Below are 14,397 nucleotides of genomic sequence, written 5' to 3'. Positions count from 1 at the left end.
CGCGTTCTGTACCCAACCCTAGTTGTATGTTTGTATTAGTTAGTTATAATTTTGACTTTGTAAACGCTGTAAAATAACTTTTAATTTCATTATATTCCATTTATTTGAACACCCCCCCATCCTTTAAGGTCCAGTGTGTAAAATATTTTTAAATCTATTTTGGCAGAAATAGAAGATAAAATAATTATACTTATATTATATATATTGTGTTATATTACTTCAGGTCGTTTATTTTCTACGTCAGGACCGCCATGTTGTTACAGTAGCCCACAGTGGACAAACTAAACATCTTTTGAGTTTTGATGCTCACTGAAGACTACGTAGGTTCAAGGGTGAGGTGACGTGAGGGCTATTCAACTGCAACATGAAACCTCACCAAAAAATGTGGCTACATTTTACGCACTCTACCTTTAGTCAGATTCACAGATCCAGGTTGTGTGTGTGTGTGTGTATGATGATATATGTAATAAAAAGATTTATTTCAACATAACCTGCTTTCGTTTCCTGGTTATTTTCCCTGCTGTTTGAGGCTCCGCCCACACGGAAACAAAAATATTTCTCTGTCTTTTTGAAGACGTTTTTTTCCAGGGAATGTCTTCATCTGCTCGAAACCAGTCAACACACTGTATAATCCAGGCTAATCACAGAAACAGCGAGAGAATGAAGAAAGTCAGGACAACTAAAGCCATAATCTGACGGGATTAGTTTCACATGGAGAGGTGAAGGTAAAGTAAATACAACCACATCTTCTCAGTGAGTTTAGTCCCATCGGGATGAGATAACGGCAACTGTACCTGGGCTAAAAAAGGTCCGGAACAATTACTGCAGGTAATATTAATCCCGGGGGAATAGACCAGCAGTAAATATGTGCGTAAATATAAAAAAAAAACATTTGCACAAAGCAAGCCGATCCACTTTTCTATGTTGATAAGAGCATTAAAATGAGAAAAAATACTGGGACAAAGAGAAATCAAGGGACATTTAGAATAGATTATATATATATATATATTTGAATCGTTTGACAACACTACTGCTGAAGACCACACCACTGACAATTACACAGAGACACCACCGACTTAATCCTCTCAAAGAACAACCAGAGATGGGCGAGGCAGGGCGGGGGGGCGGGGTGAGCGGTGGCAGAGGAATGAGAGGCCGGCAGATGGCCAGAAAGACGTCAATCCTTTTTCATTCTTCCCAGACAGCGGCACAAGGGAACTGTGGGTAATTGCAAGCAGGTCTGACGTTAGCTCGTGGGGCGCTGCACGTCACAGAAGAGAAAGTGGAGGGAAATCAGTGACGTGTCGCGGTTCAACAAGAAATCTGAACTTAATACGACAAAATTCATCAGGAGTTGTGTGACGTTGTGGTCGACCGGGAATGTTGAAGCACTAATCTGTGCTGTAGCATGAGAGCGATGGTGGTGGTGTTACACCATCTGAGGTGACGGAGGGTCAGGACTTTAATCAGTGCAGCCACAATAAGAGGCGGGGTCTATTTCCTTCAAGCTGGAGTGTGTAACTTTAATTATGCAGGATTTTGTACCCCTAATTTAACAGCGTTGGGAGTCATTGTGATGGTTAAGTGTCCTGTTGTGGGGAGATTGGGAGGCCACCGCCAGGTCTCGGCTCTTGCGAGAAACACAAATTGCTTTACGGCACTAATGTACATCCAGGTACTCAAGACAACCTCATGATAGCCTTATTGTGGAAAAAAAGAAAGCAAAGAAAAACGTTGTCAGAGGAAGAGGAAACGACCGTCTGAGCCAAGAGAGGGGAAGGGAGAGGGGAGCATCAGTGGAGAGTTTTTACAACAGTATTTTGAGGTGAACCTGCTTAAGTTTTTATCGCATCAGCATTTTAGCCAAGATGATTTCAGGAGCCACTAAATGCTATTTTTTCCAGATTGGGAAAATCTGAAAACGCCACTCTTTACTCAACGTTTTCCTGTCTTCTTGTCTATTTTTAATCTGAAGCCAAGCTCGTAATTTCGTTCTCAAATCAATTTTGAATCTTCTCCGGTTTTGGTGTAGCAGTGCTACAGAGCCACATACAGGCCTGGCATGTGAACTACAGTGTGTGGATGAAGACGTTTCCTGTCACCCCTTTTTTTAATGGAAAACTTTTTCATAAATGACAGAAAGAGAAAAAGATTGTTTACGATTCGCTTTGTTTTTGTGTGGATAGGACTGAGTGTGACTCACACTCGCTCTGAAACTATATTGAACAGCCACCAGGGGGCGACTCCATTGGTCGCAAAACAGTTTGATAGAGAGGTCTATGGGAAATTTTTCCTCAATTTAGATGTCAATAATAGACGTTTTTCTGACGAGTTAATGGTCTCCATGACTCGTTTCTGCTCTTCTTGAGTAGAAGGTGATGTCAATTTTGTAAATGATGTTCCAGTTTAGAGGGAAAATTGACAGTAAAACACAGCACATGTGAGTGGACTCACAACACACTGTGAAACAACTGTGTAAACGGAATTAAAATCAGCAGTTTAATAAGCTTGTTTCATAGTATTGTGCACTCTGAAATGTGTTAAATCTTGATTAATTGATTCATTTTTATGTGCGTAAGTGCGGAGTGTTGTTTCCTTTATCAAATTGAATTTGAGAAAAGCTTAAATTTGAGTCTACTTTTTATGACTTCAATTTAATGTCTGACAAAGAGACGTTTTGTCTGCTGCCAGCTGGACATAATTAGCCATGTGGTCATCATGTGTATCACGGCCACAGATCCATGATTAGTTCTGAAAAAAGAAAAGAAACCCTGACCCAGAAAAACTAAGACATGTCTGTTTTGTTTCAAGCGTGGAAAGAAAAAAAAGAAAAGAAAAGCATAACACAAGTCATCTGTGTCATATGGGATAAATGATGAAAAAAAAAAGATCCTTTCAAGAGGAGAAGATGCTGCGTTTGGATAATCTGCACTCCTGTAAATCACAGCTGCTGTAAAACCTGGAAACACAGTCTGCCATCTAGAGGTGGGATCAGTCATTACATACACAGCAGCACCTTTCTCTGTGTGTAAAAAAGTATACATACATTTTATATATTTTTTATATATATACTGTATGTGTATGTATGTATGTATGTATATATATATAGATATATATATATAAATGTATATATATACATTTATATCTATACATATTTCACTCTTAATGAGGTGAATGTGTTTTTTTTAATCCCTGCAACATAATCAAAATAAACAAAATATAGTTACTTTTATGAATATTTTTGTAAAGTAAAGTATGACTTTTTTGTTTCATGTTGGACGACATACTAAACAAGAGCTAGAAATGCTGAGTCAGCATTCCCAACTAATGATAATAATGCTGCGTTAACTTTGGAAGTCGTGCATCGAAAATTCCAACATCCAACTACAACTGGAACGTACAATAATGATAACAGTATACAGGAAATAACAGGAAAAACAGTAGTTGTAAATGCTGCAACAAACAAAAAATTAAGAAAAGCCTGAAAACAATTTGCTGACTCAGCATTCCTAAAAAATAATTACAGTGACTACAGCAACATCATTATCAGAAATGCTGAGTCAGCATTAACAACTTTTGCTGTTCTTTTCTTATTACCATCATCTCCCTCCATTTTTAATTGTATTTTCTTTGGTCGCCATCGCTTCCTTCATTTTTTTCAGCCGATGTTTGTGAACATACTGGTTACTGTCATGAATTTGGCTTTTTATTCAGATGTTTCTAGAACATTTGGCACCAGTGTAAACTCCACGTGTCAAAACATTTCTGAATCTGTTGAGTTTGTGCCGCAGGTTAATGCTGAGGTTTTTTTAGCTGAAGAAAAGACTGGAGGCTCCAGATGATCCGTCACATCGTGAGGTTTACAGATCATCTTTCAACTGACCGAAGATAAAGCTGGAGTGGCTCCAGGACATTAAGTATCAATTCAGTCTGAGGGAGGAGGATTTGTCAGCTTCGGCCCAAATCCAGGTGTCCATGTCTCGCAGAGGCTTGTCCAAGACGTCTCAAAGCTCTAAATGCTGCCGAAGGAGCTTTAACAAAGTCCAGCTAAGTCTCTAAATGCTTAAATGTTCTAATAATATTCTGGAAAACCTGAAGCAGATTTGCTCACAGAATTCCAGCTTTGCCTTCAACGGTCAAAGTAGAAATGATTGAGCATTTTCTTTATTTCTACAATTGATATTTAATGTCATTAATCTAAGTATTGGAAGAATGTTTGTATGGGTTAATTGAGCTGTAGGTGTGCACCCCCTGCTGGCCCCCTGCCCCCCATTTATTACCATATAATAGCACAGATTATTAAGCACTCACCTCACACCTCCATGGAGAAAATCAGCGATTTTACATCACAGTCCAGTTGTTTTTAGACTTCTGTGTTGACCTGAGTGGCACAAACCTGCGAAACGAGGTCAGCAGTAGATCAGCAGCTCCTGTGTCCCCACATCTTTAAAAACTCACATTTTCTCTATGGGCTTTGGTGTGGGGGAGTGAGTTAAAGCTAAAGTACACAGACTTTAGTTTTCCTGTCAGAAAACGTCGTCTCTCCCTCGAAAGATTGTCCAGGGAGCCATTACAAGGTTGGATGTGTATGGTCTCTCCATCATGTTTTTGCGTCTCACCTGGGGCATGACCGTAAAAACCTCCCAATCACCCCCAGGAGAGGAAAAGTCTTGCCTCCCTCCTGATGTGTGACCTCCTTACCAATCTTTCTGAGGGTGAGTCCATGTGTCACCCCGTTGTCAGGAAACGCATGTCAGCCGTTTGTATTTGCGATCTCGTTCTTTTGGCCTCCATCCAAAGCCTATGACCACGGGGAAGGGTTGGAATGGAATGGAAAACTTCGCCTCCCGGCTCAGCTTGACCCTCCTCCACAATGGCCCAGAACACTAAAATACATTGTGTAGTGTTACAATAGAGCTACTGTCATTTTTTTTACATTAAAGGGATTGTTCTGGGTTTTTTGTATGACGTGCCGACACACGGTCAAGGCTGACTCTCTGTGCCCGCAGCGCGCCACCAATTTGCTGGGAATGAGCCCGAGACAAGGACGCTTGCTTGTTCAAGAAGAGAAAAAACTGATCAACAAAAGGCTCACCTAAAGGTAAGTCTATGATTTCCACAAAAAGCATGTTTGCTTCTGTATTTTGCAGCCGTTTCTGACCGGAAACTGAGGTTTGTGTTGCTTTGTAAACCTCCCACACCAAAGTCCATAAAGAAAATCAGTGATTATTCATCCCAGCACACAGTTAAGTTGTTAATCCCCTACTCCTGAGTTGCTCCATGGGTGTTATTTTCTGACTTTCTCTGTTTAAAATAATTTGTTCAGATTTATAAATGTTAAAAATAAAAAACCTGACCAAACACAGCAGCAGTAGATCAGCAGCTCCACTGTCCCTTTGAGCTAAAATCACGGATCTTCTCTTTGGACTTTGGAGTAGGAGAGATCCTACCTATATTACTAATTTGGAAACGGTACATGGCAATATCAGCAAAACCTGAACCATCACTTTGAACAGTGGAGATCTGTTGAGCCTCAGATCATCAAACCACAGTTTTGGCGTTACTGCTGAGACAGAAATGTCGCCCGGGGGCTCGACAGCTACTCTGACTTCAGATCGTCTTTCCCTGCTCACAACTCTGCGCTGTATACATTACACTGTACGTACCACCGCATGAACATGAACTACATGTCTGCACTACGACTGCTTGCGCCGCGAATACACAGCATCAACACCTGCTGCACTTACCGCGTGTTTAGCCTCTGTATGAGCACATATGTAATCTGGTCTGTTTTGTTATGTGGCACACAATTCATTTAAAATGTTCTAATATACACTGTGTCCTGCCCTCAAATTTATATTTTTTTTGTATTCATCATTATTTATACATACATACATTTTATTTTCCTGGTAATCCAGCAGGTGGTAGTGTTGTATTATGAATGGCGAGCGGGCACTCATCAATACTGGAAATTAATAAATACAGTTTTTTATGATCAGGACTGATATTGATTAAAAAAATTGCCGTTTATATAGATAGGACATTTTTGGCACTTAAGGTGCTGAGAGTAAGTAAGTTAAACTACACAAAACATAATTGAGCAATCAAATCAGTGTTGTAGTTGATTGACAGTAGAGTGACATGTCCTAGGGTGTGTTATCCCTCCAAAGTAAATCTCATCATCTTGTATTATATGGGGAAAAAATTGCATATTTCGTGTTATTGTTTTTTTATGTTAAAAGTGCATTTTTTTTAAGCAGCAGTTTTTAGGGAGTGTCTTGATGGCTGGGTCATTCTTCTTCTTCCCAAAAGTAGCCAGAAGGCACATGTGTTACTTCTTTGTGAAAGAGAGCTGCAGCTTGATGAAGTGGATTTAAAAACCTACACGAACAACAGCTGACAGTAAATGAACGAACAGTAAGTTTCCTCAGTCAACCTGCAGAACATTTACTTTTATTTGATCATTCAGAAAAACAGATGAATGCTCTATTTCTGTCAAATATAATCAAGCACAAGTCTATGATGTCGGTACCTTGATCACACGAGAGGTGCAAACAGGGGCTCAAATCAGTCCAAGCAGGGCCATTTCAAGAGACTTTGGGGGCCCCCGGCAAGAGGGGTCTGTGGACCCCACGTCAATCCAAACTAAACCACAGGGAGCCAGGGACACTAGGCGAAGACAGGCGGTTTCCAACCAGTCATAACCAGTGATGATATTTAACCGTTACCTGGTCGTGATACACATATTTGATTTATCAGGAATCATGGATATACTCATTTTGAGGTTTTGGAAACATTGACAATTTTCTGACATTTATGGACCAAACAACTAATCAATAATAAATTAAAATAAAAATCATTAGTTGCAGCCCTGTTGTGGACTACGTTTGGGGCCGCCCCACTCAGCTCTAGGCCCCAGGACACTGTCTGTTGTGCCTACCCTGTTGCATCGCTTCTGTGTCCAACATTACGTTACAGTGTCACCTCCGTGGAGCTCACCTTCTCTTGACCAGGTACACTTTTAATATTAGTCTAAAAACTGTGTCCGTCTGATCTCTGTCAGACCTGAGTGACCAGAGGTTCTCTGAGGTAAAAATTAATTCCTCGCAGATCCCCAGTCATCTGTCCATCACAAAGTCCCGTGAGAAGAGTCCCATTGAGCGGAGGACAAATGCCTCTGCTGTTCTGTCCATTCAGAGGTTCGTAATCCTCTGTGCATTCAGGGTCTTCATCCACTCCTTCCTCATCTCCTTCCTCTCCGTCATCTTCATTGTCCTTTTCCCAGAGCAACGTGGAGATGTGATGGTACTGTGTAGTTTCCTCACACTCCATCCCTCTGTGATAGAAGTAGCTGAAGTTGGACACAATGACGGGCACCGGCAAGGAGATGGTGAGTACACCGGCGATGGCGCACATGGAGCCCACCAGTTTTCCCCCAACAGTCTCTGGGAACATGTCCCCGTACCCGACTGTCGTCATGGACACCACCGCCCACCAGAAAGCCTCAGGGATGCTGGTGAATGACGTGTCAGGTCTGTCCACCTCAGCAAAGTAGACAGCACTAGAAAAGAGTATGACGCCGATGAAGAGGAAGAAGATGAGCAGGGCGAGCTCCCTCAGGCTGGCCTTCAGAGTCTGGCCCAGGATCTGCAGACCCTTTGAATGACGAGACAGCTTGAAGATCCTGAAGACCCTCACCAGTCTGATGACCCTGATGAGGGCCAGAGACATGGAGGGCTGTGCGCCTTTGTCCTTGGCCAACTCCGTGCCAAGTGTGATGAAGTAGGGAATGATGGCGAAGAAGTCGATGGTGTTCATGACGTCTTTGAAGAAGTGCATCTTGCTCGGAGAACAGATAAAGCGCACAATGAGTTCAAAGGAGAACCAGAAGATGCAAATCGTCTCCACGATGAAGAAGGGGTCCTGGAAGGGAGTGAATCCAGGTGGGACCGAGATGGTTTCGTTCTCAATGGTGGGGTGAGGGACAACGGTGAATTGCTGTAAAACAAAGGAGGATGAAAAAGTGCTAAGTGTTGTACAAGATCAAAAACAAGATCACAAGAACAAAGACCTCCACCAAGACTTAAACATGTTGTTTTACATAACATCCTTATTCTGATTTCTTCAGATGTTTCTGAGATACATGCATCTGAACTTGTTAATCGTGCCTATCCATGGTTAATTTCAATTGTTGCCAAGTTTCTCTGCATCAGACCCTGATTACACTTAAGTCTTGTAAAATGGTACGGTACAGTCAGGGTGGAGCTAGTCTGATGCTATAGGGTCTAATCCTGCAGACACATACCAAATTAGGTTCAAATCTCATGAATTTTGGCAGAGATATGTTTTTTCTCTACAGTTTTGCCCATATTGTGACGTCATCAGTGGGTAAATTATTACCACAATTTAATGGTCACATACTTGGGTGATCACCTACTCATCATAACAAATTCTGATTGATCTGTGTCAAAAACTGTGGACAGGAACTTGCTTACAGAAGGAGAGACAAACCCACACTGATGAGAACACAAGCTGCATGACAGAGAAAAAGAAACGGCAAACGAAGGCCTTGTGCCAAACAGATACCAAATACATTCCATCATCTGTTGGTTATAAAGCACACGTTGGACAGAGAACTGTGAAAATAAACGGGAAAGGTAGGGCGACAACAGAAAGCTCCATGGCGACGAGTGTCAACAGAGCGGAAATAAAGATTAAGAAGAGTAAACAGGAGACGGGCAGAAGATAAATGAGAAGAAGCGATTCTTTCCAAAGTTCGTCCTCAGCACATTCGTAGTATGACATCTGTCATCGGGATCTGATGGAGCCTGTGAGGCCTGTGATACTGTGCTAACTTCTCTCTCTTCTCCATTTTCACCGTCGCGGCTTTATTTTTTCCTCATGGACCTTTATATGAATCGGTTTCTCTAAATTTAAACATTTTGTTCATGTGACTCTGGATTGCGTTACACCTGCATTTGACACTTCATTTAACGCAGCTGCTTGTTTTTTTTCCTGGAACTCGTCGCAGGTTTGAAATGGCTGAGCGTTTTAACAAATTAGATAGAGTTACTCAGAGAGTTTGATGGCCTCGCAGCAAATGTACTTCATCAGTTCATGTTTTTATGTTCCTCTCTGTCCATCAGCCTTGCATCCTCAGGTCTTCTTCGGTTTCTTTGTAAACTGCTTGGAAAACTTCACAGAACACATTTTCAGTTCTGGTGGCTGCCACTGTTGCAATGACAGCCTCTTGTTTTCAAGTCAGTCCTAAAACATCAGTTTCGTAAGGACTCAAGAGGACTCAGTCATTTGAGTTAGTCAAATCTAACTGGTATCCAGATTTATCCACTTAATCCACCAGAAGAAAGATACTATTAGTGGTAAACAGGGTCTGGTGTGGTGTTCTGCTGCTGCAGTGTGTCTGCCTGAGGTTGGACGTGTTGTTGGTTCAGAGATGGTCTGCATACCTTGGTTTTAACGAGTGGTTATTTGAGTTGCTGTCGCCTTTGAATCAGTCTGGTCATTCTCCTCTGACCTTTGGCATCAGCAAGGCGTTTACTCCTGCAGAACTCAGACCAACAACCGTGCTACATTTAAAGTCACTGCAGTCAAAATGTTTGCCTCATTCTGAAGCTCTGATTGAACAACAGTGGTTTGTCTTGACCGTGTCATGTGATTGGCTGATTAGATGTTTAGTTTTACCTTATGAAGAGGCCGTTACATGATCTACCATCTGTTGAGTGAGTGATTACATGGGGACGGCTGTATACGTAGGTTCGGGTTTGTTTGTCTCTGATCGCGTATGCGTGGCTATCTATGTTCACATCTGTGAAGGTTCTCCAGGTCATAGGCATCTTCAGTAGTTAGCTGTAGGCAACTGGACTAGCTTGAGGTAAGTTTGAAGATGTCTCACCTCTCCTCTAAGAGGCATCTTCAGTTCTGAAGAACTTACCAGTTCAGAACCTCTCAGAAACATCAACATCAAACTCAATACAAACACAGCCAGTCACTTAGAGTGGTGTCATTGCTGCTGATGGAGGACGTAAAGCTGGCTCACGCTGCTACCTGGTCGGCCTGAACCTCCAGAGTTCCAGGCTAAGAGTGTGTGTGCAAGGCCAATTTTGCTGCTGTCATCAGAGATGTTGAACTTGGAGCCTCTTTTCCAGTCTGGTGGGTCACCGTGTTTATTAATACATTAATACATTTGTTGATGTGTTAAAGTGCACTCCCAGTTATCCTTTCTCTATATATAGACCTTTAGATCTCCAAGGGGTAACGTGAGACAGGCTCATTTCCGTCGCTTCCCTTCACATTTGGCTCTTGACTCTTGAACTCTCCGTACTATCTCTCTGTCTCTCTCTCTGTCTCTGTCTCTCTCTCTGTCTCTGTCTCTGTCTCTCTCAGGACTGTTGACGCATCCACTTGTCTGCTCTGGCAGTCGCCCTATGTCTCCACCATGTATCCTCAACTTAACACCCAACCTGAATCTACTCTGTCTCTGGCTCTCCCTGTCTCCGTCATTCCTCAAGTCCAAAATAATCTCTGGAAACCTTCTCTATCTGTTGCTCTTACTCTTTTGTCTCCCCTTGATCTGAAATCATAGTGGGTTAATAACCATAGTGGGTTTTGCCAACTGAAGTATGTCAAACGCTCATTCTCCCACACCCAAGTTCAGAAAATCTTCTGCTGCTTTGTTTGCTAAGTTTGTATGACTTTGGCAAATCTGAGTGAAGTTTGTAAAACACCAAAGTCACAAAAACAGCACATTAGAAGTTACTGATGGAGGCAACATTGGATCAACAACAACGTAAAATCGCTGATTTTCTCTATGAACTTTGGTGCAGTTTAGCAAAGGTTTCTAGTTGGAAAAAGTCTGTCTAATAGTGAGATAAAGTGGCAAATATATTCTTAGACAAGTGGTGAGTGTGCTGAGTGAGCCTCTGGTGCTGGCAGTGCCTCAACAAACCTGAACTATCCCTTTTATTCTGAGCATTTTTTCTCTCAGGGTGAAGACAGATGTTTTCACCTTCTGTCACAGCTGGTTTACATTTGTCTGTCAACACCTGTTGTCCTTCTATCTTTACCTCCTCACAGTGTTAACATCTGTCTTTTCACCCTGTCACTCATCTGCCTTCCCTCCTTCACATGAATGTGGTCCAACATGACGACCAGCTACACCCTCACTGCTTCCTCCCTGTCACGCTCAAGTGGCTCTTTAAAGTGTCAGCACCATGGAAGTGCTCCTCACCTCCCTCTGCTCCTTCTCATTCCTGAACTCGGGCAGAGTCTCCAGGCAGAAGATGAGGATGGAGATCACGATCACCATGACGCTGATGATGGCGATGATGCGAGCTCCACTGGACGACTCTGGATACTCAAACAGCATCCAGAGACGACGCTTCAGGTCGTTGGTGGGTAAAGGTCTCTCCTCCTCTTTGGGGAAGCCTTCGTCCTCCTTGAAGCGGTCGATGATCTCGTCGCTGAGCTCGTAGAAGCGCAGCTCCTCCATGAACATGTCCAGGGGGACGTTGGCGGGTCTACGCAGTCTCCCGCCCGACTGATAGAAGTAGAGGATGGCGTCGAAGCAGACGCGGCTCCTGTCCAGGAAGAGTTCATTCCTCAGGGGGTCGAAGTAGCGAATCCGGCGCTCCGGGTCTCCCAACAGGGAGTCGGGGAACTGGGAGAGCGTGCGGATCTGAGTCTCGTAACGCATTCCCGACACATTAATGGTGAGACGTTCAGCCAGAGCCCAGCCGTTCCTCCACTGGCAGCGGCGCCTTTTCGGCTTCTTCTCACTGATCTCCTTCTCCAGCTTGTTGTGCTTGTCTTTGGTCTGCTTGTCTTCATCACCAACCTCCATAGCTTTGGATCTGTCCTCCTTCCCTCCTCCTTCCGGGTCTCCTCCTTCGTCGTGACTATCCATCTGTCCGTTTTTTTGTCTTGAGTATCTCTTTTTAGTTTTTCTGCCGCTTTGCCCTGAAGAAAGGAAAACCCATAAAGGTTAAAGTGGAATTCACTTTGAGGCTCGGGTCATACCTAGAGTTACAGAGATATGCTACCGTCAATGTGATTTAAATATCGTCATTAATGTCGTTAAGTTTCACTTGGTATTCTGAAACAAGACAACGGAGTTTAAGTCCTGGGTCGTACTTTCCACCGAGGTTAACTTGGTATTTCCAAAACAGGAGAATTCAGGCACGGGTCATTCTTGTTCGCAGAGGTTCACTGTGGTCAGTGTGACAAACATGTCGTCATTAATATTTTCTCGGGTCATATTTCCTGAATCCTCAGAGATTTGCTACAGTCAATGTGACGTAAAAATGATCAGAACTTCACCGCAGTTGATATGTTGTAAATGTCGTCATGGTTAACTTGGTAGTCCGAAACAGAATAGGTTATACTTTTCTCTTCCACATGTTTGTGAGGTTAGCTACGGTCCACGTAACGTAAATGTCCACTGTCAGGTACACAAACCCTTTTGTAGCACAACACTTTTGAGTCCAGTAGGTGGCGCGCTCTTGTTTTGTTTAATAAACAGAAACCGGAGAAGATGGTGACGGTGGACACTTGCTTGTTATTGTGATATAAAGGTGATATAAAGGTGTTTACAACTCAGTTTCTTTCTTTCTTTCTATCTATCTAGCTATGCTATCAACACACAAATAAACTAGCTAACAAATATATGTCAGTTTCTTTCTTTGTTTCTTTCTTTCTATCTAGCTATGCTAGCAACACACAAATAAACTAGCTAACAAATATATCTCAGTTTCTTTCTTTGTTTCTTTTTTTCTATCTAGCTATGCTATCAACACACAAATAAACTAGCTAACAAATATATCTCAGTTTCTTTCTTTGTTTCTTTTTTTCTATCTAGCTATGCTATCAACACACAAATAAACTAGCTAACAAATATATCTCAGTTTCTTTCTTTGTTTCTTTGCTAGTTAGCTAGCAATACAAAAATGAACTAGCCAACATAAATATATCAGCAGTTATCTATCTCTCTAGGTCAAGGTCAGTCTGTCTGTCTGTCATGTGATGCTCAAATGTAATGAAAATGTTCTTTATTTTAAAAAAAGAAAAAAACTTTGATTAAACCAAAGCAGAATTGTTATTTCATATATTATATGTATGTTTCTCTGTGTTAATATTAATATGAAGTTGTTAAAAACAATGATAGTCCATGTGGTAAGTCTCATGCTCGTTCACCTGTTCATCACCATGTCCACTTCACAGAGACAGAACCTCAGTGTGACCATGACTCCTCTCCACCTCTGCGAGATCTGAGCGTCCTTCACTCGCTCCGAGAGCCTTCGTCATCATCTTCGTCATCATCACCACCATCAACAACATGCCATGATGTCATGATGTCCACACGTGTCCTCCTCGGTGGACGGAGCCGCACTTGTGTGTCTCCTGCAGTGGACAGAGTTGAGAGTGTGAGGCCTGTTTATAGGTCACTGACTTTATTCACCCACTCCCTGTTTCTCTCTCTCTCTCTCTCTCACACACACACACACACACACACTGGGAGCTGGGGGGGGGGGGGGGATGCTGTCAGGCAGAAATTCAATCTTCCGCCGTCTCCTCTCTCGTCTCTGGCCCCTGAACCGTGGTCACTTTCTTAAACATACTGCACATGTTTTACATGTATTGAACCTTTAACGCTCACACACACACACACACACACACAGCAGGGACCTGAGGAGGAAGCAGAGGTGTTGACGGTTATGGATATTTGTCCATGTCTATGTCTCTCTTCTCTGCTGTCGCCCTCATTTTAATCAGCCTCAGTGCTGTGAGTGTGTGTGTTGCCAAGCAGGTCAACAGCGCCCCCTGAAGCAGGGGTCACCCACTACATGAGACCATGTTGATTTAACGTTGCACAGTAACGGACATTTGAAGATTATTGTGCATTTAATTGCATTTACACATATTTTTAGTCGATCTTAAAATTTTAAGATCGACTAAAAATGTATTTTTTATTTTCAGTAAATGTTTAATTTTTTATTTAAATGTTTAGTCTTAATTTAGTTGTGCGTTAACTATAATGCTGCGTGTTTATAGGTTTAAATCTTCAGGCTTTACAGTGTTTCTGATGTGATGTTAAATGATTCAAAACAAAAAAAACGTCACATAACAGACGAGTTCTTCTTCATGAATACGAGCCGTGAACTTTGAACTGTGACGATTTTTGTGTTAATATCAACAGAATGTTTTGCTGAATTAATGATAAAATAATACAATTTTTGTTTAAAAATCAGTGTAAACGTTTATTTGAAAATCACACATTTGTCATTTTATAGTTTGAAATCTTTACTATACAAAAAGATTATACATAGTACAAACTCACCTCTTCATCACCATCATCACCTTTTTTTTTTGGAGTAATTTTCC

General features: G+C 42.1%; 1 protein-coding gene across 1 annotated transcript; it reads right to left on the bottom strand.

Annotated features, from left to right (window-relative positions):
* Positions 1–6,431: 6,431 nt before the first annotated feature.
* Positions 6,432–13,300, bottom strand: kcna7 (potassium voltage-gated channel, shaker-related subfamily, member 7). Its single transcript, XM_058654489.1, has 3 exons — positions 13,210–13,300; positions 11,249–11,976; positions 6,432–7,998 (listed from the first exon to the last, which is right to left on the bottom strand). The coding sequence occupies exons 2-3, from the start codon at positions 11,921–11,923 to the stop codon at positions 7,060–7,062; spliced, it is 1,614 nt and encodes a 537-aa protein (XP_058510472.1). The 5' UTR covers positions 11,924–11,976; positions 13,210–13,300; the 3' UTR covers positions 6,432–7,059.
* Between the last annotated feature and the right edge of the window lie 1,097 nt (positions 13,301–14,397).

This window comes from Solea solea, chromosome 16 (genome assembly GCF_958295425.1).
Source record: "Solea solea chromosome 16, fSolSol10.1, whole genome shotgun sequence".
In the NCBI taxonomy this organism is placed as follows: domain Eukaryota; kingdom Metazoa; phylum Chordata; class Actinopteri; order Pleuronectiformes; family Soleidae; genus Solea; species Solea solea.
The sequence above is the reverse complement of the archived record's forward strand: the minus strand, read 5'-3'. Positions and strand labels throughout refer to the sequence as shown.

Bases quoted from the DNA above. Each gene is read 5' to 3' on its own strand.
- kcna7 (XM_058654489.1), bottom strand. From the start codon at position 11,923: ATGGATAGTCACGACGAAGGAGGAGACCCGGAAGGAGGAGGGAAGGAG. The intron at 7,999-11,248 runs GTGAGGAGCACT...TTTGTTTTACAG, and splicing joins ATGAGAAGGAGCAGAGGGAG to CAATTCACCGTTGTCCCTCA.